At 40.6% G+C, this 21,666-nt stretch overlaps 1 protein-coding gene across 6 annotated transcripts in view; it reads left to right on the forward strand.

Moving 5' to 3' along the window:
* TRIO (trio Rho guanine nucleotide exchange factor) overlaps nt 1-18,197 on the forward strand; it is a 274,794-nt gene extending 256,597 nt beyond the window's left edge. For all 6 annotated transcript variants that reach the window (XM_063130237.1, XM_063130241.1, XM_063130242.1 and 3 more), the window contains 7 exons: nt 8,054-8,081; nt 9,572-9,734; nt 10,267-10,388; nt 10,477-10,555; nt 11,448-11,648; nt 14,728-14,866; nt 15,739-18,197. In XM_063130237.1, the coding sequence (XP_062986307.1) occupies nt 8,054-8,081; nt 9,572-9,734; nt 10,267-10,388; nt 10,477-10,555; nt 11,448-11,648; nt 14,728-14,866; nt 15,739-16,281 (1,275 nt within the window). In that variant the 3' untranslated portion in view covers nt 16,282-18,197. The remainder of the gene's footprint in view (nt 1-8,053; nt 8,082-9,571; nt 9,735-10,266; nt 10,389-10,476; nt 10,556-11,447; nt 11,649-14,727; nt 14,867-15,738) is intronic.
* The last annotated feature ends 3,469 nt before the right edge of the window (nt 18,198-21,666 follow it).

Genomic DNA, 21,666 nt, shown 5'->3' on the forward strand with positions numbered 1-21,666 from the left:
TTCTGCACTTGGGCAGGTCACGGACAAGCATCCCTAGGAGACGCCTTCGAAAGGCCTTGGATGGGACAACTCCTCTACCTGTTCCCTCCAATACCTCTTCTCTCCAGAGTTATTGTGAAGTTATGCAGGGACAATTCCAACGCCATACTAATAGCGCCTTTTGGCCAAGGCAGCCGTGGTTCACACCGCTACTCAAACTATCCTCAGCGGAGTACATCAAACTACCTCAATGCCACAATCTGATTTCCAAGGGAAAGGGACTCATTTTCCACCTGGATGTCAGATCACTGAACCTAACGGCATGGAGGATAAGGCAGCGTTAGACAGCCAAGCCTTGCCCACTGATGTGTGGAACATCATCCTAGCAGCTAGAAAACCAGTGACTAGGAAATCATACGCCAATAAGTGGGACTTTTTCTCTTCCTTTGCCCTTCACCAGGAATGAGAACCCCTTTTCAGCACCGATTGCCACCATTCTTGCCTTCCTTTTTTCTTTATTCAAAAAAGGGCTTAAGTTTTCGTCACTTAGAGTGTACCTGGCAGCAATTTGTGCTTCACACCAATGGGTTCAGGGTTGCTCAGTCTTCACTCACCCGTTAGTAAAACGATTTATGAAGGGTATGAAAAATACCATCCCCCCAGTTCGCTCTTTTGTCCCTCAATGGAGCCTTTCTGTGGTACTTAAGGTGTTGTCTGCCAAACCCTTTGAGCCACTAGCAAGGACAGACCTGCAATTGCTAACTTTTAAGGTGGCATTCCTAGTTGCAATTACGTCTGCTAGAGCTAGCAGCACTTCGTATAGATTCACCTTATACGGTTTTTCATGCTGACAAGGTGGTCCTTAGACCGGACCCAGCTTTTCTTCCGAAGGTTGTATCTTCTTTTCATCTGGGACAAGACATCACACTGCCATGTTTTTTCTCTTCGCCGACATCCCCCCTTGAGTCAACTCTGCATACACTGGACGTTAGGCGTGCTCTCGCCTTCTACCAGTCCAGAACTGCTACCCTCCGGAGATCCCAAAGACGTTTTGTTTGTTACGGGGGCAAACAAAAGGGCCTTCAAGCATCTCCGCAGAGAATATCTGCTTGGGTCGTTCAGACTATTAAATTAGCCTATGAACTCGCTGGCCTCCCATTGAAGGGTAGAGTACGGTCCCACTCTACGAGAGGAGTGGCTACTTCTACGGCCTTTGAGAGAGGTACCCTACCAGACCTCTGCAAAGCGGCTACTTGGTCAACACCTCTGACCTTCGCCAGTCACTACCGCCGGGACATCAGAGCACATAGAGACTGTGCTTTTGGGCGTGCTGTCTTATCGGCAATTCTGTGAACTTCATCCATCACCTGACACCACCCACCTCCGGTAAGTCAGCTTGTTATTCTCCTATATGTGTGATGCACAGAGACCACAAAGAAGAAAGACAGGTTGCTTACCTGTAACTGTAGTTCTTCGAGTGGTCATCTGTGCAGTCACACAACCCTCCCACCATCCCCACTATGGTGTCATTTCTTGATTACCTGCTGGTTCACCTCAGTGAGACTGTTTAGGCGGTTTCAGGAACTGAGGAGATAGGACGGGAACCTCTGAGCATGCTCAGTGGACGGTGGGGGAGGGGTTCCCGCCCCAAAAAAATTTCAGCTAGTGAAGTTTCCGAAGCTGGCCCCGCGCAGGCGCAGAGCCCATATGTGTGACTGCACAGATGACCACTCAAAGAACTACAGTTACAGGTGAGCAACCTGTCTTTTTGGCTTTCCATGGATTTCAGGCACAACAGCACTTGATGATCTGCTTGCCGGATGAACCACCATCTCCACATGCATGGCTTGACTTTGTCCATAGCCCAAACGATGGCTAGATTCTCTTTTCGGACAGGAGAATAGTGTTTTTTTCTGTGTGTCAATTTTATGCTGACATAGGTCATAGGATGGTTCACATTGTCCACTGTCTGCAGCAGTTCTGCTCCAATTCTGACCTCTGAAGCGTCTGAGGCCAGAACAAATTTTTATTTGACTGCTTCTAAAATTCTCCCATTCACCCTATCAGCAGACAACCTAATAAGGGAATGGGTCTCAGTCTTGACCTCGTGTTTTGGAATCTCTGTTCACTCTGTTCTGGAGCTGAACAGATGGGAATCTTGCTGTAAAACTCCCCAACTGGACTCCCTCCCCACTGGAGAAGTGACGCTGTCCCACTTAATGCTTTCAAGGCCACCCTCCTCTCTACTCTCCATCAATAAATCTGGTTCACTTAGAGTTTCATCTGGGGAGGTTCATGAAATTTGATGAATTGGGATGGTGCACTCATAATTAGGCTTCAGCATATTAATATGCACAACTTTCAATTTTTCCACCCCTGGCATGTCAAGTTGATAGGTAGTGGGATCAGTCTTATCCTGAATAATGTCAGGTTCCTCTCAGCTTTTCTTCATTATACTTAGGGGACCACATACATTTCTCCCCAGCATTAATTCAAAGGGGTAGAATCTAGTGGAGTCCTGGGGAACATCATTAAAATTGAAGAGAAAGTAGGGTAATTCATTGTCCCAATCAAAGAAATAGTCTGCCATGTAGGTCTCAATCATCGGCTTAATGGTGTCCTTAAACTTTTCAACTAGCTCATTTGTTTGGGGGTGGAAAGCAGTAGATGTTATATGTTTGACACTGCAACACCTCCACAAACATCTCATTTCATCAGAAAGAAAAGCTGAGCCTTGATCACTCAAAATTTTATGGAGAAAACCCCAGCAACAAAACATTTTTAATAGGGCTTCTGCTACTGACAAGGCATCAACATTTTGAAGGGCTTCAGCATTTGGGAATCTTGTGGCAAAGTCTATAATGGTCAATTGAAACATTTTTTCTTGTCTGTGTAGGTCTAGGGAAGGGTCCCACCAGGTCCAGTCCTACCTTAAAAAAGGGTTGGTTGGTAAGTGGTAGGGGATTTAGGGAAGCCTTGACCTTGTCCCCACTTTTCCTCACCCTCTGGCAACTCTCATAGGACTTGCAAAACTCTATGGCCTCCCTAGAAATGTTTGGCCAGCAATAATTCGCCATCAACCTTTTCCGGGTTTTACCTATCCCCATGTGGCCTGCCAAAAAGGAGTCATGAGCCAATTTCAGCAGCTGGTCCCTATATGATTTTGGTACCACAACCTGCTTTTCAGCACCCCAACTTCCTTGTTTCTTCCTGGGCAACCACTTTCAGTATAGGAGTCTCCGATCCCAGAAAACCTGCTCTTTCTGAGTGTCACTAGAAGAGGTTTCTTGTGCTTCAACTTTGGATCTAAAAACTTCCAAGCTGGGATCATTTCCTGTGTGTAAAGCAAACGTGGTATCAGTTTTTGCAACAATGTTTCCTGGCTCAGCAGTTCCTTCAGCTGGGTTGCTAGGCAACTGCAGAAGCCTGCCTTCAGCGTCTCCAGATTTGCTACAATTGCCTGACAGGCCCTCCACTGCTGCTTGTGAGCATGTAATAATAAAAACTTTCCTACTTTCTAACCCCATGATATCAGTACCTAGGATTAGAGGTTCTTCCTGACAAGAATTAACACCCAAAATACATTTCCTTGTGACTCCCATCCATGTAACTTCCATCTCGGCCACAGGAACTTCAATTATGTGCCCTGTCACAGGGTTGATGTTAATTTTTCTGTGAGGAATAATCTCCTCACTCTTCACAAGATCCGCTCTAATTAGAGATAAACGAGCTCCAGTATCTAGAATAGCTTTATGCTTCCTTCCATTTATGAGATCATCTTCCCACAAAGATTGATCTGATTCTTTCATTTCTCCCCACAACAATGTGTAACACTGAGAACTTTGGGAATGTTCAGCATCGTTATTTATATCTACTCTCCTTACTGAGGTACTTTTCTCTTTCTCTTCTCTCAGCCTAGGACATTGTGGTCTAATATGCCCCACCAACCCACAATGATGATATGTGAGGTCTGTTTTTCCAAACAGGTTTGGTAGTGTTTCCCGCCTTTTCCGTTGGCAACTGACTTTTATTTACCTCAGCTTCTTTTTTACCCCCTTTAAGGTTTATACCCTGGTTTAATATTACTTTCTTTAGTAGACTTGCTGGTCATATGATAGCCCCGATTTAAGGAAAATTGATCAGCCAGGGAAGCTGCATCTTGATAAGTTTTTGGGTCTCTATCTCTCACCAGCAATCTTATATCCTGAGGGATTTGAAAAATTAATTGATCTTTAATCATCAGATCAACTAAATCTTGTTTGGTTTTCACCTCAGCACAGATGATCCATTTCTCAAAATGATCTGCTAACTTGTGTCCCAACTCTACAAAAGATTTGGATGACACAGCATTAAGGCTTCTAAATTTCTTCCGTAAAGACTCAGGCCCATAGCGAAATCTTTTATAAACTGCTGTTTTATATGAGGCAAAATCTAAAGCTTCCCCCACAGGAAACTGTTATAAATTTCAGTCAAGTCTCCCTTGATCAAGTTAGGGATAAACTTCATATAATCTTGTGGCTTTACTTCCCACATCATGGCTGCCTTTTCAAAGGTATTGAAGAAAATTTGGGGATCTTGTCCCTCAATATAAGGGGTAAAATGTTTAGGAGATAATTTGGGAGGTCTAGCCCCTTCCTCAATTCTCCTCTGATCTTTCCGCTCAAATTTTCTCTTTTCCAAAGCAATTTGTTCTAGCTCTAGCTCTCGATCTTTCTTTCTTAATCTTATTTCCGCCTCACAATCTTTTTCCCTCAGCCTTTCTTGTTGTTCCAACTCAGCTCTCTTCAGTTCTCTTTCAGCTTCTTGTTGTTGAATCTTTTCTAATTCAAGTTTCAATTTCTCCCTTTCTAGCTCAATGTATTGAGGAGACGTTTCTACAGGCACTTGTCTCAGAGGATTTACCTCTGTTTCACCCGCAGCATGAACTCTGTTATATTCTATAAGAGCCCATTTCATTTCATCAACTGACTGTCCTTCAGTTGGCAAATTTAAACGTTTACATCTGTCTGTCAAGGCTTCCTTCTTTAACCCTAAAAACTCCATGGTTATCAGACAGAGACTTAACCTTAATAAATAAAATGGTACTGGGAGTTATCAATTGAGGTCAGGAGCATTAAACTTGATATTTTATAATATGTATTTCACCACAAACAAAAAATATCCTGTCAGAGAATTGTATCAGCTCAACCTCTGACTATGATATTACGTAACTTTCACAGCTAAGGACCTCAGAGGTGCTTTGCAGTAACCACCCTCTGTCCTGTTCACAAATAAAATCCTTTTTGACTTCTGTCACTATAAGTGAACAGCGTCTAGTTCAGATCCCGACGTTGCCAACACTTACTATGCCACGACACAGGCTCTGAACAACAGGCCTGGCCGCGGCTACTCCCTGCTCAAGCCAAGCACTACCGCTTGATATGCCTGAGGTGAGGGACAAACACCACCTTTCTCCAAACTATGTGGAGAAAAGGGTTAAATGGAGAAGGATTTCAATAATAAAATTATGCGCTGTGAATTATATGTGCTGAGGTGAATTATTGTCAGAGTGGGTGCTAAATGTATAAACTTCAGATGATAAATGCCAAACAGACACGTGGGATTTTTGTGGTAGTTAAAAACAAAATAATTAAAATTTATTTTAAAAGTTCACAAGCTTTGTTTCAAAATAAAACATTTAAAAACCTTTTTGAAACCTTTCATCCAATCCTTTCACCCATTCACATAACGCTTTCCTTTCTCTCACACAATCACTCTATCAGTATTGTTTAATATACATCAACTATGTGTACATCACACTCCAAAGACACCACTCTCTACACTGAACCTCAAATTCTCTAGACCCAAGTATTCTAAACACCAAGAGCTAACATACAAAGAGCGCCAACTTAACCTAGAGCCCCACTAAAAACTCCCAATCCCCTCAGTCCTCTTATATATCACTCCTCCCCCCTCCTCAGACATTCTAACTCCACCCACTCAGGCCAACATTCTAAAAACCACAGACTTACAAGCTCTAGACATACAGACTGAAATCAAACTCATAATCCTTCAATATCAATATTAATATATGGCAAAGAGAAATAAATCCAGATCCATACTCCTAAACCAACTCTGAACATTTTGGATACCCGCAAAAAGGAAAGGACAACTCCCGGTCAAAATGTTTTATCAAGACCATCAAACATAAGAAGAAGCAAGCTATAAATAGTAATTACATAGAGTCTTGACAATATAATAGCTGGATTTGTTACTCATTGTAAGTGCATTGGGGTGGGGTGAGTAACAGGTCTGAATCGTCTGACATGAAAGTCCAGTTGGCCTATATAGACTAAAATTAATGCACTCTCTATAATGCTATCATGTAGTATCAAGACTTGGTTGGATTCTGTCACCAGCTGTTTCTGCACAATTGGTCCACCAGGGGTTCTGGTTAATACATCATTACTGTGCTAATTGAAAGAATTAGAGCAGGGTTGGGTAACACACATCCCGTGGGACCCATGTGCCCCCCTCCCTTTTAAAAAAAAATCAGGAGGTTTGCCACAAAAAATTGGCTGCAAACTGCAATGGAAGCTTAGGATGAACACATTCAGATCTTTGGGGTGGGCGGACACTGCCCCCCAGACCACCTGAAGTTGCCCACCCCTGGATTAGAGGCTCTCAGGGTTTTTCCTCCTGCCTGAAGTATACTTGGAAGTGAGATCTGCAGGGAAGGAGGACACTGTAATGTTGATTTGGCAAGTCTATAAGCGAGTGCGACGCCACCACCTCACACACAAGGCTTTCACACGCACACCTCCCTCAGGCTAAGCACCTGAGGAAGGGGCAAAAAGAAAAGTATAACCTTTCCCTTATAGCAGAGGGGGAAAGTAAGGAGATTTGGAAAAGGCTTTTCTGTGAATATAGCAGGCTGAAGGTTTAATGTAATGTGTTTATTTATGAACTAATAGAGCAGGAGACACAGCCAAACTGACACGTGGTTTTATGGTAGCAAAATAAAGAAAATGTTTATTGTTGTTTACAGTTCTTAGTTCCTTCAAATTCTATTCAACTCCTGCCTATTCTTAAGAATACTGGTAGTAACAAATCTAATAACAACAGTCCTTAGTCCCTATGATCTTGTTTTCACTCACTCCTCACCCAGCTCCTGACAAGAAATCACACAGCTAAACACATCTACCCTCCAAACCCAATCACCAACCGAACACCTCAGACCACTCAGCTCCCCCATATATATATACTCCTCCCCCCTTTCCACAGCATCACCAGCCACACCCACTCAGTCCAACATTCCGTACTCTCTAGACATACTCACACAGACATACCTAAGGGAATAGAAATGTGGGTAACACCACAGGGAGCTTTAGTGATGGCACTGTGAATAACTTACATAGAGACGAAAGGTTGCCAGCCAGCTATGTACGGCTTCATTGTCTTCTCAGGAAAACTCTCCACATTCATAATTCCTTTGCTAGTCCCTGATGTGCCATGTTAGGGAATGCAATGGAAAAAGCTATAATGGTAGAAATGCAGAACCATTAGGGCTCTTAATAACAACCTGGGGGGAAATCCCATTAAGTTCCAACATTTCTGTGGAGAAAAGGCCACATTTCCAATATTTACTAATCTTCTGTACATTTTTTATTTATTAATTTTATTTTTCATTATTACATTTATATCCCATCTTTTTTCCTCCAAGGAAACAAAAGTGGCTAACACAGTCCTCCTCTTCTCCATTTTATCCTCACAGTAACTCTGTGGGGTATGTTAGGCTGAGAGTCCATGACTGGCCCAAGGTCATCCGGTGAGCTTCCTGGCCGAGTGGGGGCTAGAACCCAGATCTCCTGGACTCATTCAAACACTCTAACCACTGCACCACACTGACTCTTTGGTATGGTGATTATGATACGTATGATACATTCTGATAATAGCTGACCTTACAGCACCATTCAGCATAGCTGACCAAAGACCACTGAGGAATGTTTCTGACACTACTTTTAAACCTTCTTTTCCTTAAGAAAAAGCTAGAAATTGTTCAAAATGCTAATTCTGTTGAACCTCTCTTTTTCAGCTTCTCAACCCCAACTACATTTATGATGGTAAGTTAAGTTCACAATTGCAGTATCATGAAAATGTTTTCCAAATAGCCTTATAAAGATAAAAGGAGCATTCATATCTAAAATACATTAAAAATCCAAATGGTGCTTACAAAATTCATCAAGATATATTTATGTTAAAAAATATGTAATAAAATAAAAAATAAAAATGCAACCGATGAGCCTATTAAGCTAGAAGAGTATAATTTACAGATGCAAAACCTCTTCAACCAATTCCTACATAACGTAACGTCTAAACCATTGGGGGTGAGGAATGGGCCTTTGCACTGAGCAAAGGACATCAATAGAATGTAAGTTGTGCTGGACAACTCAACTGATCTGGATAAAGGCATCCTATTTTAGAAGTAGAAATGCTGTTTATCAGAGTTGCAATAACTTAGAAGTGCAATTTCTACAATACCATGCTTTATCTTCTGATAAACATCATGTTACAGGAAAATATCAGTAGTTGCATTTGAGAAATGTTGTTCTGGCACACATTTGTCTCCTACTTTATGGACTTTACTTTAAGCCATGAAGAATCAGAACTTAGACCTGTCTGCGCTTGAGTTAGAATGGGATGATAAATCCTGAGGTGATAGAGTGGGATACACCACTTCAAATTGCGGGAGGGGAAATGCTGAATATTCCTTAGATTTGTGTTCAGAATTAGAAAAATGAGACTAGGTTTACAGAAGAAGCAGAGCGAAGTGTTAGAAACTTGTGGTGTTAGAATGGACTGTAGCACTTTGAACTGCAAGTGGAGGACGGCATTGTTCCCAAATCTTAAATGCCCCTTGCAAGTACAGTATAGTACTATAGCAAGATAGAACACTGACCTAGAATCTGTAGACAATTTATGTAACTGTCTATGAATAATATATAAATTGGTGATGTGGGGCTGTGTAGCTCACACAGCAGATGGAGGATACGACTAGAACTGTTCTATCTGCTGTGGCAGACAGGGAGCATTTTGAAATCGTATTCTACTACTATGTGTCTTGAGGCCTGTTTATATTTTACTCTCGTGCTTGGAACGAGCAGGAGAGCAAGCTTCAGGCTTGCACACTCTTCTTCCACCCATCCCACTCTTTTCCCTGTGGGGAGACATGAACATTGAACCCTTAAAAGTGAGTTCAATCCACCACAGGATCTCCCAAACCCAAAGTATTTCTGTCTCCCCATGGTGAAACAGTAGGAGAGAGAGTGTGCAAGCTGGTGTGAAGCCAAGGCCCACTCCTCATTGCTCCCTAGGGAGAACTGAGGCAGTGGGTGGAAAGGGAGGCACACACACATCCCTGCAGGTGGGCCCTAAGGCGTCTGCCTTTCCCACATTTTTGCCGAGCTTAAGCTGTACTGTTGCAACGTGGAATTTAGGCACCGCTGCGACATGGCAACATATAAATCACCTCTTCACACTGCATGCATAAAGGGCAATGAACAAGAAAGACCATTTTAACCCTTTCATGGCAATTGCTTCCTTCTTTTCCCAGTTCCCCCAGAATTTATAATACCATTAAGTGAGACGACATGCGAGATAGGAGAGACTGTCATTCTTAAGTGCAAAGTCTGTGGTCGTCCCAAAGCTTCAATAACTTGGAAAACTCCTGATCATAACATATTGAGCAATGATAGTCGCTACAGCATCTCGTACAGGTATTGTGGCTTGTATGTGTTGCATGCTTTATACTGTATTGAAAGGGGAGTTATAACTATGGGATTCGGCGAGCAAGCATAAAAAAAATACTTCAGAGGAACTATGGGTTAACCATTATTATACAAACACACACAGTCTTGTATACCACATGAATTCCAGAGGTTCTCCTCACATTTTGGATTTTGTTTTTTCTTCGCTGCTACTGAGACAAGCTCAGCTAAATGCCACAAAATGCTTTTTAGAGAGTATTGTCTAAGATATGTAATGCCATGCATACAAACATTTAAGAAGAGAGAATAACATTATTACATAATGAATAACTTAAGAGGAATGTGTGTGGTAATAACACTAGTGAGGGTTTTCATGCACAGAGTTAATTTTTGCTTGTTTTATTATCTGCTGAAAGGGACTGGAACCGGAACATAGCAAAATCTGATGAAAGTTAGCAATATTGAGTGGGTGAAGAACATTTGACAATAAGCAGTTGGGATTTCTAAATCTCACATGCTTACAGTTTATGATATTTTGCAGTGATTTAGGAGAAGCAACTCTGAAAATCATTGGTGTAACCACAGAAGATGATGGTATCTATACCTGCATAGCTGCAAATGATATGGGTTCAGTTTCATCTTCGGCCAGTCTGCGAGTTTTAGGTGAGTCTCTATGGTGAACACACAAAACAGATAGTAATGCATTTTGCATCTTAAATGCTTGATGTATATTATTTTTTCCCCTTTTCAGGTCCTGGAAGTGATGGGATCATGGTAACCTGGAAGGATAACTTTGATTCCCTGTACAGTGAAGTGGCTGAGCTTGGCAGGTATGATTAAGCTTACACATATCACCCTGAATGTTAAGTGAAGATTTGGAGAGAGACGGCTTGTGTGTTGGTGTGCATGCCACTGTTCTAGCATAGCACTCGTCTACACTGATATGCCGAGATCAGATACTTTAAAGAGAAGAGTTTGTATTGCCAGACTGAACTCAGTAAAACCAGGCACAAAGTTCCTGATGTTGGGCTACGAATACATGTATTGTATTTGAGAAACTTAATGCATGTTGACTAAGGCCTTAGATATTAGTGGTGATGCTTTTGGAGCTGCTTTCACTCGGAAAACCGATGCGGGGAGGAACCACGTAATTCAGCTAACAGTTGTGGCTCCTCTCTGCTGAAGCTACTGAAGCAGGCATGGGACCAGATGATTGGAAAGTGGCTCTGATGCCGTTCTGTTAACAGGCAAAATGAGCTGACTTTCGGAAACCTTTGACCCGATCAGCGTGCAGTATTATTTGAATAAATGGCTCATATCTGAAAATAATGCTAACTCTGTGTGTGCAAGTGCTTGTGTATATGCATCTTTCCAACTTGCACACCTATTTTTTAGATGATAGCTCTCAGAAATAAACAAGCAGGCCCATACTAACCTAATTTAACCTTATTAAGACTAAATATCACTTATTTTACTTAATTATTTATTTAAAAGCAGCTTTTTTGAGGAAAGGCTACGATTAATTAGTACTGCTTTGTTGAATGTGCCTCAGAGATGGGATAATTAGCTTCCACTTCAAAGGGTAAAGGTTTTCTAATAGTTCAAGACAGCTTTAAAGGTATATGACTTCGGGAGTGAGGTGTGAGAACTGACAGTTTTCTCTCTTCTGAGTGTTCCTTGTCATGTAGATCTGACTACATTCTTTTCACCCTTGCTTTCCAGGGGCAGGTTTTCTGTCATTAAGAGATGTGATCAAAAGGGGACCAAGCGAGAAGTAGCCGCTAAGTTCGTAAATAAGAAACTAATGAAACGAGATCAGGTCACCCACGAACTCGGAATGATGCAGAATCTCCAGCACCCTCAGCTTGTCGGCCTTCTTGATGCCTTTGAAACTTCCACCAGTTACATCTTGGTGTTAGAGATGTGTGTGGCCTCTAAGTTACTTAATGAAAATGCCTCATGCCTTTCTGATACGAAATTATTCTTCGTTTTAATTGTCAGTTAGGTGTGTTCCAAAGAGTGTGGAGGGTTTGATAGCACTACGTTGGCTAAATGTCAGATGTGTTGTTGGTGTGGCCATGGAAGGCAAAGAATTACAAACATAAATAGTTCTATATCCAGTAGGTGTATGTGCTCCGCACCGAAAATCTGGGGGTCTGCCAGACCTCCGACAAGCCTCCAAAATCACGGTGCAGTTAGTTTTAAAACCGTCAGAAACAGTGCAGTTAGAAGAGCCCCGAATGGATCTGTAGGTCCAAAGGGTTTTTAGCATGTTTCATGTTGATGGACGGCTAACTGAACACACTTCTATATTAGGAAGACACTGAGGGAGGAAGGGGGGGGAGTTTTGAGATTGACATCTGTGGCTACCAATAGCCACAGTCTCCGCCCTGTCCCCACCTCCAATCACAGTTCTTAGGGAGAGGGATTGTAAATGATATAACCCATTTTTCCCAGCCCTGGAACTCATTTGTTTGCTAGCTCATGGAGCGAGAAAGAGTCCACTTCCCATATGAACTATTGATGTTGGCTGAAAGGAAGGATTTAGGAAAAATGGCTCAAATTATGAAAATAGTGAAAACCATTTCATGTAAATGACTTGTCTCAGGAAGTGATGATGACTGGCAGGCAGTGTATGGATACGGAAAAGAATCTTGTGCCAAAGGCTGATCTGTGTACTGCAAGTATGAATGCAACTCAGCTGGGAGTAAAGTCAAGAGAAGAAGAGCAGCGGGGGGAAAGTTTGCTAATGCTAGTACTAGTATATCTCCTGTTTTGAAAACACGAGTCAAGTTTATATGCTTTGAAAAACATATTTAAAATATGTTTGTTCTTGTCTGACCTCTCATAGGGAAAGCATCCCCCTCCATTTCACCCCATTAGAACAAATGGTCAGGAAACAGATCTCTATTTTTATAAACTGAAGCAGATCTCTATTTTTATAAACTGAAACAGACCTCTATTTTTATAAACTGAAGATGCATAACTGTGTGTCAGCAAAGTAAAGGATAAAAGGTCCCGTGCAGTTTCGTGGGGGTGGGGGGGTCAGGTTGAGGGGGGAATTTTAAAAAATCCTAAAAATCAAGGGAAGAAGGGATCTGTTTAAAACTTGGCATGGCTAAAGCCCTACCTAAGAGCTACCAGGGTGCCAAGTTTAATCTCTATCTTTAAAAATGATTGAGATGTATGCATTTTTGTTAATTCCCATTGACACTAATAAAGCAGTTCTCTGAAAATGGAGCAGCTTTCCACCAGGTAATCCAATGGTGCGGGGAGACAGAGCCACCCTGAAAATCGGGGAGGGGAATCGCTTCATTGGAGCACAGCTCCAAATTTCAGAGAGGAGCAGACCCACTCTGCACACCCCTAATAGCCACCATTGTGAAGCTCTGGTTTGTGCTTAGCACTCATTAGATTGTTGCCATTCTCAATAGAATAGAATAGAATAGAACAGAATATTTATTTCTTACCCGCCTCTCCCTCTGGATCAAGGCAGGGAACAACATCAAGATGCTGATGAAAGTGTCCTAACATGTACAAATGCTAGGACCCCATTGTCTCTTTCTTTAATGGTCATCAGACTGTATTACTTATGGCTAGTACTAGATATTGGGGGGATGAGGGCATGGTAAAGGGAAGATAAGATAAACGATATTTTCCTGGCTTGTTTCCCCGGTTGGACAAAGGGAAGAGCAAAGTGGAAACTAAGGAGTTGCTTTTGGGTGCACAAAACCCAGGAATATCCTTGTTTATTAAGCCAGGATTTTAATGTCAGTTCTGCTGTCATTTTCTAGTTATTCATTGTTATTGTTAATGTAAAAGTAAATTTAACATAAAGATCATGAAGCGTACCATTACATGTGTTCTGTATTTGGCAAAGGGGGGAGCAAAATGGAAACTAAGGAGTTGCTTTTGGGTGCACAAAACCCAGGCATATCCTTGTTTATTAAGCCAGGATTTGAATGTCTGAATTGGGACAATATGTTGTGCTGTCATTTTCTAGTTATTCATTGTTATTGTTAACGTAAAAGTAAATTTAACATAAAGAACACGAAGCATACCCTTACAAGGGTTCTGTATTCGGCCAAAATACTCAAATAGAGACATCTAGGGTGAGTTTGTATCTTTAAAAAAAAAGACAGGAAAATCTTACATAATGAGAAAGAATCCTGTATTGATTCTGTGATTACTCCTTAAGAAATGCAGCCTGCATGTGGTAAAACAAATACAAGTAAGTGCATTCATTTTTACAAATAATCCAGTTATGTTTCTGCATTACTGCTTTAGTTTTGCTATAAGGACAAGTAACCACAGAACAATTTTGGGAATTTTTCACTTTATGGTGAAATTTTTAAAAGTTCATTAATTTTTTCTCTCCCCTGCCCCCATTATTGGGTGTGGCACTGCCATGCACAAGGTGAAGCAAACTGCTTCATGTGGCACCACGAGAGAGATTAGATAGATAAAAGCCAGAATTGGTGTCTGAATGGTGCAACAAGACACACTATTTGGGCTTCACTTCAGGCAGCACTGTTAATAATTATTCAAGAACCAACCTGTCTTAGCATGTGTAGGACACAGTAAGCAACATTAGTGTTTTGTCTGATGTTAGTGTTAGTCATGTGAAGGGAGCATCATGTAAATACTGTGGTATAGGCCATGTATCTGGCACTCCCCCCCAACATTGAGCATGTTTCCAGACATTGAGCATGCTTCCACACATAATCATGGTCATCCACAGTGAAGAGCCCTACGTGTGAGTCAAAAGCATGGCCCTGTTCCTCAGTAATTACCCGATGTTCCCTTCGTAAGAGTAACGTGTGAAGGGAGCTAACTAAGCCACAAATTCTGAAGAGTAAATAGATCCAGTAAACAAAGGTGCTTTATTAACATTTAAACTAGGAAGGCGGTGTCGAAATGTTTTATAAAAGTCTGGTGTGTGTTATTTTCCCCTTCCCAAATGTGGACAGGTTAATTTAATGTGATACTTGTGTTTCCATAGGGCCAACCAAGGTCGCCTTCTGGACTACATTGTGCAATGGGGAAACCTCACTGAAGGAAAGATCAAGTTATACCTGGGGGAGATTCTGGAAGCTGTACAATATCTTCACAATTGCAGAATAGTGCACTTGGACCTAAAGGTGAACTGGGTAACAGGGTTTTCTAAAATCACTGATACAAAGACATGCTAGAAAGCTCTAACTAACAGATGTCCTGGAAATAAGGTCCATCCTTTGAGCATATTACTGTAGCCCTGTCTCCTTACAGAATAGAGTCCGTATGTGGTGTGTGAGGCTTGTGTGAAAGACATCTAGTTGAAAAGTTCCCAATATTGGTTCACAGAATTCTGATTTTTAGGACGAAACTAGGTTTGACATAGTTCCAGTTACAGAATGCCCAATATCTTTTTTTGTCCAAAAAGCAGCTGGGGGAGGCAATTTAGGTTTCGGGTATGGGGTGGCTTAACACTTTGCCTCAATGCAAATTCCCTAGTGCCAGTCCCACCCCCACCCCCAAAAGCTATTAGCTGCAAAGGGGAAAACATACAGGCTCCCACCTTGTGCCTGTGTGACTAATAGCAGCTTCAGGGGGAGCAGTTCTCATCACGTCTGTAGCATGGGCAGAGGTGACGACAGGTTTAGATCTCCATTCCGCAGTGCTGTGACCCTGATCGAAATCATACAGACATATACAGGTGCTTTTCGCAAAAGAAAAAGTTACCAGGAGAAGCATTCACACATCTCTTCAATCACATTTAGTTTGACACACAGTCCATTAAATGTGTGTTATGTTCAGCAAGTTGAGATGTATTCGTCCCATTGTGCTATATGTGAAGTTTTGTTTTGGAATTCTTTAAATATCCTTGTCGCTCCCTCTGATTTTGCAAAGTTAAGCATTTAAAATAGCCGTAATTGTCAAGTGCTTAAAGTGCAAGTTAGGATGCTGCAGAGTGCAGCCACTTGGAACTTACTTCCTATGACTGTGAATCTTTCCCCTCCTCTGTGTCTTCCAGCCTGAAAACATTCTGGTGGATAAGAGCTTGGCCAAAGCGACAATCAGACTGGCTGACTTTGGAGATGCAGTCCAGCTCAACACCACCTACTACATCCACCAGTTACTTGGGAACCCAGAGTTTGCAGCTCCCGAAATTATCCTTGGAAATCCCGTCTCCCTGACCTCAGATGTGTGGAGCATCGGAGTGCTCACATATGTCCTCCTTAGCGGCGTGTCTCCTTTCCTGGATGAAAGTGTAGAGGAAACCTGCCTGAACATTTGTCGCTTAGACTTTAGCTTCCCAGATGACTACTTCAAAGGAGTAAGCCAGAAGGCCAAAGATTTTGTATGTTTCCTATTGCAGGATGACCCAGCCAAGCGTCCTTCTGCTGCACTGGCCCTCCAGGAGCAATGGCTGCAGCCAGGCAGTGCCAAAATTGCTGACAGCATTGACACAGCCAGACTGACTTCATTCATTGAGCGGCGAAAACACCAGAACGATGTTCGGCCCATTCGTAGCATTAAAAACTTCTTACAGAGCAGGCTCTTGCCAAAAGTTTAACCTATCTTTGATGTTCTCTCTCATTCTCTTTCACCTGTCACTTAAACTGAGGATGAAGCTCTCCTGCCAATCAGCTGTTGACTTGAATTTGGGGTGAAGAAAAAAAAAGCCAATCAGCTGCTAGCGTGTTCATCGTGTGGAAATGCATTCCAAGTAAATCTACGCACGGTTGTACTTGGGACTAGCAGTGCAAAACTATGTTGGGGTGGAGGACTACAACATTGTACTCTGCAAAAGGCAATGAAGAACTTTACACTTATTACAGTATTTTATTCAGGTTTCTGCAAAAAAAAAATACCCTTTTTTAAAAGCGTCAAGCAAGAATTAAAATTTTGCAAATGATCTTAACTAGCATTTTCAAGATTTTAGACAAAGGAAATATGCCTATGTTCAAAGCACTGGTATTAAGAGGCAAGATACAGACACTGACACTAAAAGATGACTTAACAAAATGGCTGCCCATCTATTTGGTGTCCATTTTGGACCATCTGATTATTATTATTTTTGACTTGGACATGGAGCTTTCCAGTTGCCTCGCCTGTGTATCTTGCATAGCAGTGCACTGAGACTAGACTCTGCTTATAAGTGCATCCAACCTCAAGATTTTTGCATACAAATAGAATGAACCATTTTGCTCTGATAAAATGTAGGCCTTACTTGTAAATAGACTGTTACCTGCCTTCAGTCTGTGTCTCTTTAATTTCTCCCCTCCCCTCCCCTCCCCCTCTCCATTACTTCCCCCTAAATGGTGGTATGCCACTGTGCGGGTCTTCAGTTCAGGTCAGCCTTGGGTTGACCTATCAGAAAAGAACTCTGGGTTTGGTGTCCAATACACCAACCTCTGTTGTCAAGCAGTATACAGCAGGAAGAAAATACTGTAAATGCACTCACTTTGGGATTTTGTTTTTGTTTTTTTATTTCATATCATGTGCAATGTTGTGGCTTTAACATTTTATGCAACTATTTATGAGGACCTCTGTTGTAACTGTAATAAATATATAGGGAAAAAAAGCACATTCATAGTATGGCGAGCTTTATGACTTCATTTGTGTTTGGAATTTCCAGGAGTGGGATGGGGGAGGGGGTTTGGGTTTGTCACTGTGTTATTAAACCAGATGAACTTGAGGCTGAAGTCAAGCTGGTTTAAAAAGATTGTAAAATTATTTTCATCTCCCGAAATACAAACTGGATATAAAAAAAAAAAAAATAGGGTGACACTTTCAAAGAAGTATGTTTCGTTTGTTTGTTGTTCAAAATGCCAAAGTATTCATAATCCCCCACCCTCCTGAAATCAGTCTCTACTTTTTAGAATTTTCAGATTTGACTATTGCTTTCTGTATAATAATTGAATGAATATTGTGGTCTTTGAAGAAAATACCAACAATTAGTCATGCTCATGAATAACAGAATCTGAAATAAGATAATGTCTCTTTTAGCATATACACACACATCAGGCAGTATGTGGAATATTGAGACATTGATGGTTTTTTTGCATCTGAGCTGACATGGATGTTCAGTCCTCCATGTTTCTCTTTATGTGTAATGCCTGTTGAAAGAAACCAAGCCTGCATCCCATACAAAGCAAAACATCTTAAACTGTAATCTCACTTTGGTTTTAATTTTAATATTTGCAGCTTCTGTTGTAATCTATTTATTTCCCTTTTTGTTTTTTGTAAAGTTGTACAGAAACTTTTAAAACAAGAATTAAAATCAAAATTGGATGGATGTGTATTCATACCAGCCATAACTTTTTGTTTTGCTTGTGAATTATAATTTCATTTCTTATTTTAGTTGCATTTTACTTTTATTTTGCATGTATATTTCTTTGTACAGTTATGTTGCCGTGTTTACACAGTATGATGTGATGTAAATATTTTATTTTGCCATCAGTTATTTTAAAAAAAATTAAACATATTTAACAGATGTGGCTGGTTTTATTTTTTTATTGGAGGGCCTCTCCAGTAGATCCAAGATAATTTTAGTAGCTGTCTTTTAGTTTGGGAACTATAATTATTAGAAACATGTACAGTGGAGGTGGTTGTTTTTAAGGGCAGCACATGAAAGTCTTTCCTGCTTTCATTCTAGCTACGTGCCAAATAAAACCAGGTATTAACAAACATTCAGATGTTCCTTATAATAGCCTGCTTAGCCCTGAGCACAGAGCATTATGCTATGTTACTTTTCCCCCCCCTTTTTTTTTTGTTAGAAGTTTTTTATTTTTTTCAACAGCACCTAGACAGACATCACATATATTACATACAAACAAAGGTATACATAAAACAACTAAATTACACTATAAACATTTAAGGGTAAGGTTAAAGTACTTTTTTTTAGCCCTCTTCATGCCAAAAATATAATTACCAATTATATAGCAATCAAATTCAGTTTTTTCTTATAATTTATCTGAGTCTCATACATTGGATTCACAGAGTTGTACTTCATTTCTCCCTAATTCCTCCTTTCCTCTCTTTCCCCATCTTAATACTAAAATCCACAAACAAATACATCATTTTTCTCTGTCGCTTTCAGATGTTCTATCAAAGGTTTCCATTCCAACATAAACATATTTGTTGACCTTTCCCTCATTATCGCTGTAAGTTTTGCCATCTCTGCAAGTTCCAACATTTTCAACATCCATTTGTCCATCGTTGGTATTGTTTCATTCTTCCAGTTCTGTGCGTATAGCAATCTTGCTGCCATTATCATACACAAAAATAAAGTTCCCCCTTCTCTTTTATTTGTTTGTTCATTAGTCCAAGTAAGAAAGCTTCCAGTTTCATTTTTATGTTTGTCTTTAATATTTTTTGGATTAAGGAATGTATTTGAGTCCAAAATGTCCTGGCTTTTTTACAAGTCCACCAAAGATGATAAAAAGTTCCTTCTTTTTTACATTTCCAACAAATTCTTGAGGCCCCTTTAAACATTTTAGCTAACTTTACAGGTGACATATACCATCTATACATCATCTTATAGAAATTCTCTTTTAGGTTTTGGACATAATGTAAATTTTAAACCGTTTCCCTACATATTTTCCCATTCTTCCATTAAGATGTTATGTCCAAAATGTTGTGCCCATTTTATCATACAATCTTTTACTCATTCATCTTCCGTCTCATATCTTAACAACAATTTATACATCTTTGCAATAACATGTTCATCATTTGTACATAATAATAGTTCAAATTCAGATTTTGTTTGTTCACATCCATGATTTTTCTTATCTATTTTGAACCTTTCCATAATTTATGCATAAGAAAACCATTGACATGTATAACCTTTCAGCAATTCTTCCCTCATTTTTAACTTATATTCACCTTGCGACAATTCTAATACATCATTATATGTCAACCATTTGTGCATACTTGTAAAATCCCTTCTATTAAAAGCCTCTTGCATTGATACTCATAGCGATGTTTTCTGGCAAAACCTTAATTTATATTTATTCCATGTTCTTAAGATAGCACGTCTTAGATAGTGATTATTCAATTCCACATTCACCTTTGCTTTATCATACCACAGGTAACCAGAGGAAACACAGTTAGACTATAGTCAAAGTATTTCTCTTGTAATTGTATGTGGTCAGTCTACTGCCCATTTAGATGTGTTTGATTGTGTTAAAGGTGCACTGATCTTTTTTTTTCATGGTATGTTCTTATTTTGCAGTTCAAGTTGCAGCAACTTTCATTCCCACGGAAGCTTATCTTGGCTGTTGTTCAGTTTCCAGACGAAGACCTACTTAGTTTTCCAGACTTTTTAATAAAAAACCTAAAGGAGGAGAGCATCCAGGTCAGGACAGAAAAATGGGGAGAAACAGGTTCTCAGGATGCTTAAAATACTTTATTTCAAAGCCCAACACGTTTAGGCCTGTGTTCTTTCAAAGGCCTTCCTCAGGGAGTTGATAAGAGATGTCTGCAGAAATACTCCTGGCAAGGTGATCATCTCTTTTGCAAAGGGCAGAAGAGGGCAACAGTAGGCTAAGCGCAGGCAGGTATTTGATCCTCCCATTTGACGCAGCTGTTTCCTGACTTCCCCTCTTAAAGATGTTGTCTTCTCTTTTGGGATACCAGTTTTCAGGCAACATTTTTCAGAAACAACTGGCTATTAAAAGTACAACGAGAATAAAATAGAATAAAACATTTAGAATGTTCAGGGGTTTATAGCAATGGAAGCCTGCTCAGCCCTCTACCTTAATGATAGAGGCACTTCAGTGCCCGTAAAATAACAAAGCAAGCAACACTCTCTCACTCTGTATGAAAATCTCATCTTGAGAACATTGATTATCAAAGGAAACCTTGCTAGGAGTATTTCTGCAGACATCTCTTATCAACCCCCTGAGGAAGGCCTTTGAAAGGCCGAAACGCGTTGGGCTTTGAAATAAAGTATTTAAAGCATCCTGAGAACCTGTTAGTCCTTTTTTTTCTGTCCAGAAATTTTAATGCCCTGCAGTACTTTGGGGCCCAAGGCTGAGGGCTGAACTACGGCTTATTTTCCTTTGCCTCACAAGTCCCAAAATCTGTATAAATGGTTTACTGGATGAAACTGTTGCATAGTCATGAGGCATGAATAGTGAAGAATTGCTTCATAAAGCAGAATGTTAATGTCTTAAGCAAAATGAATCAAGAACTGCAAAGCTCGAATTGTCATCTCAAAGGTTGAGAAAATAGCTATTCCAAAACAAATTGAGTCTGTTAACCCCAAAGTTCCTTGTTTGATTTTGATTTTTTAAAATAGGGTCTTATCTCCAGGAAATAAACCCAGACTGCTCACTTGAGGGAATGGTATTAAAGGCAAAACTGAAGTACTTTGGCCACATAATGAGAAGACAGGACACCCTGGAGAAGATGCTGATGCTAGGGAAAGTGGAAGGCAAAAGGAAGAGGGGCCGACCGAGGGCAAGATGGATGGATGATATTCTGGAGGTGACAGACTTGACCTTGGGGGAGCTAGGGGTGGCAATGGCCGACACAAAGCTCTGACGTGGGCTGGTCCATGAAGTCACGAAGAGTCGGAAGCGACTGAACAAATAAACAACAACATCTTATTTTTATGATAGAAAATTTTATGCCATGAGGATAGCTTTCACGACCCTCCCATTTTCCAGCAATTTAAATCCCCCAGAAACCAACACCTGTGTTTATAGTGCATTATATTCCATCCTGTTTACTTTAATGTGTCTCCTAAGGATCTGTTTTGGTTCGTATTCTTGGGAGGCTTTTAAGTAGAAATGATTTTGTCAAGATTAGCTTTTTATTGTCCGATCAAGACAAATATGCAATGCATAAAGTAGCAATATATGTAGAGCTGCAAGGAAAACTATATATTATATTGTGCTTGTGGCAGTGAAGCCTCCCATCCTAATTGGCTGAGCTTGTGTGATGGTGAGGA

Source organism: Elgaria multicarinata, chromosome 7, assembly GCF_023053635.1.
Source record: "Elgaria multicarinata webbii isolate HBS135686 ecotype San Diego chromosome 7, rElgMul1.1.pri, whole genome shotgun sequence".
Classification (NCBI taxonomy): Eukaryota; Metazoa; Chordata; class Lepidosauria; order Squamata; family Anguidae; genus Elgaria; species Elgaria multicarinata.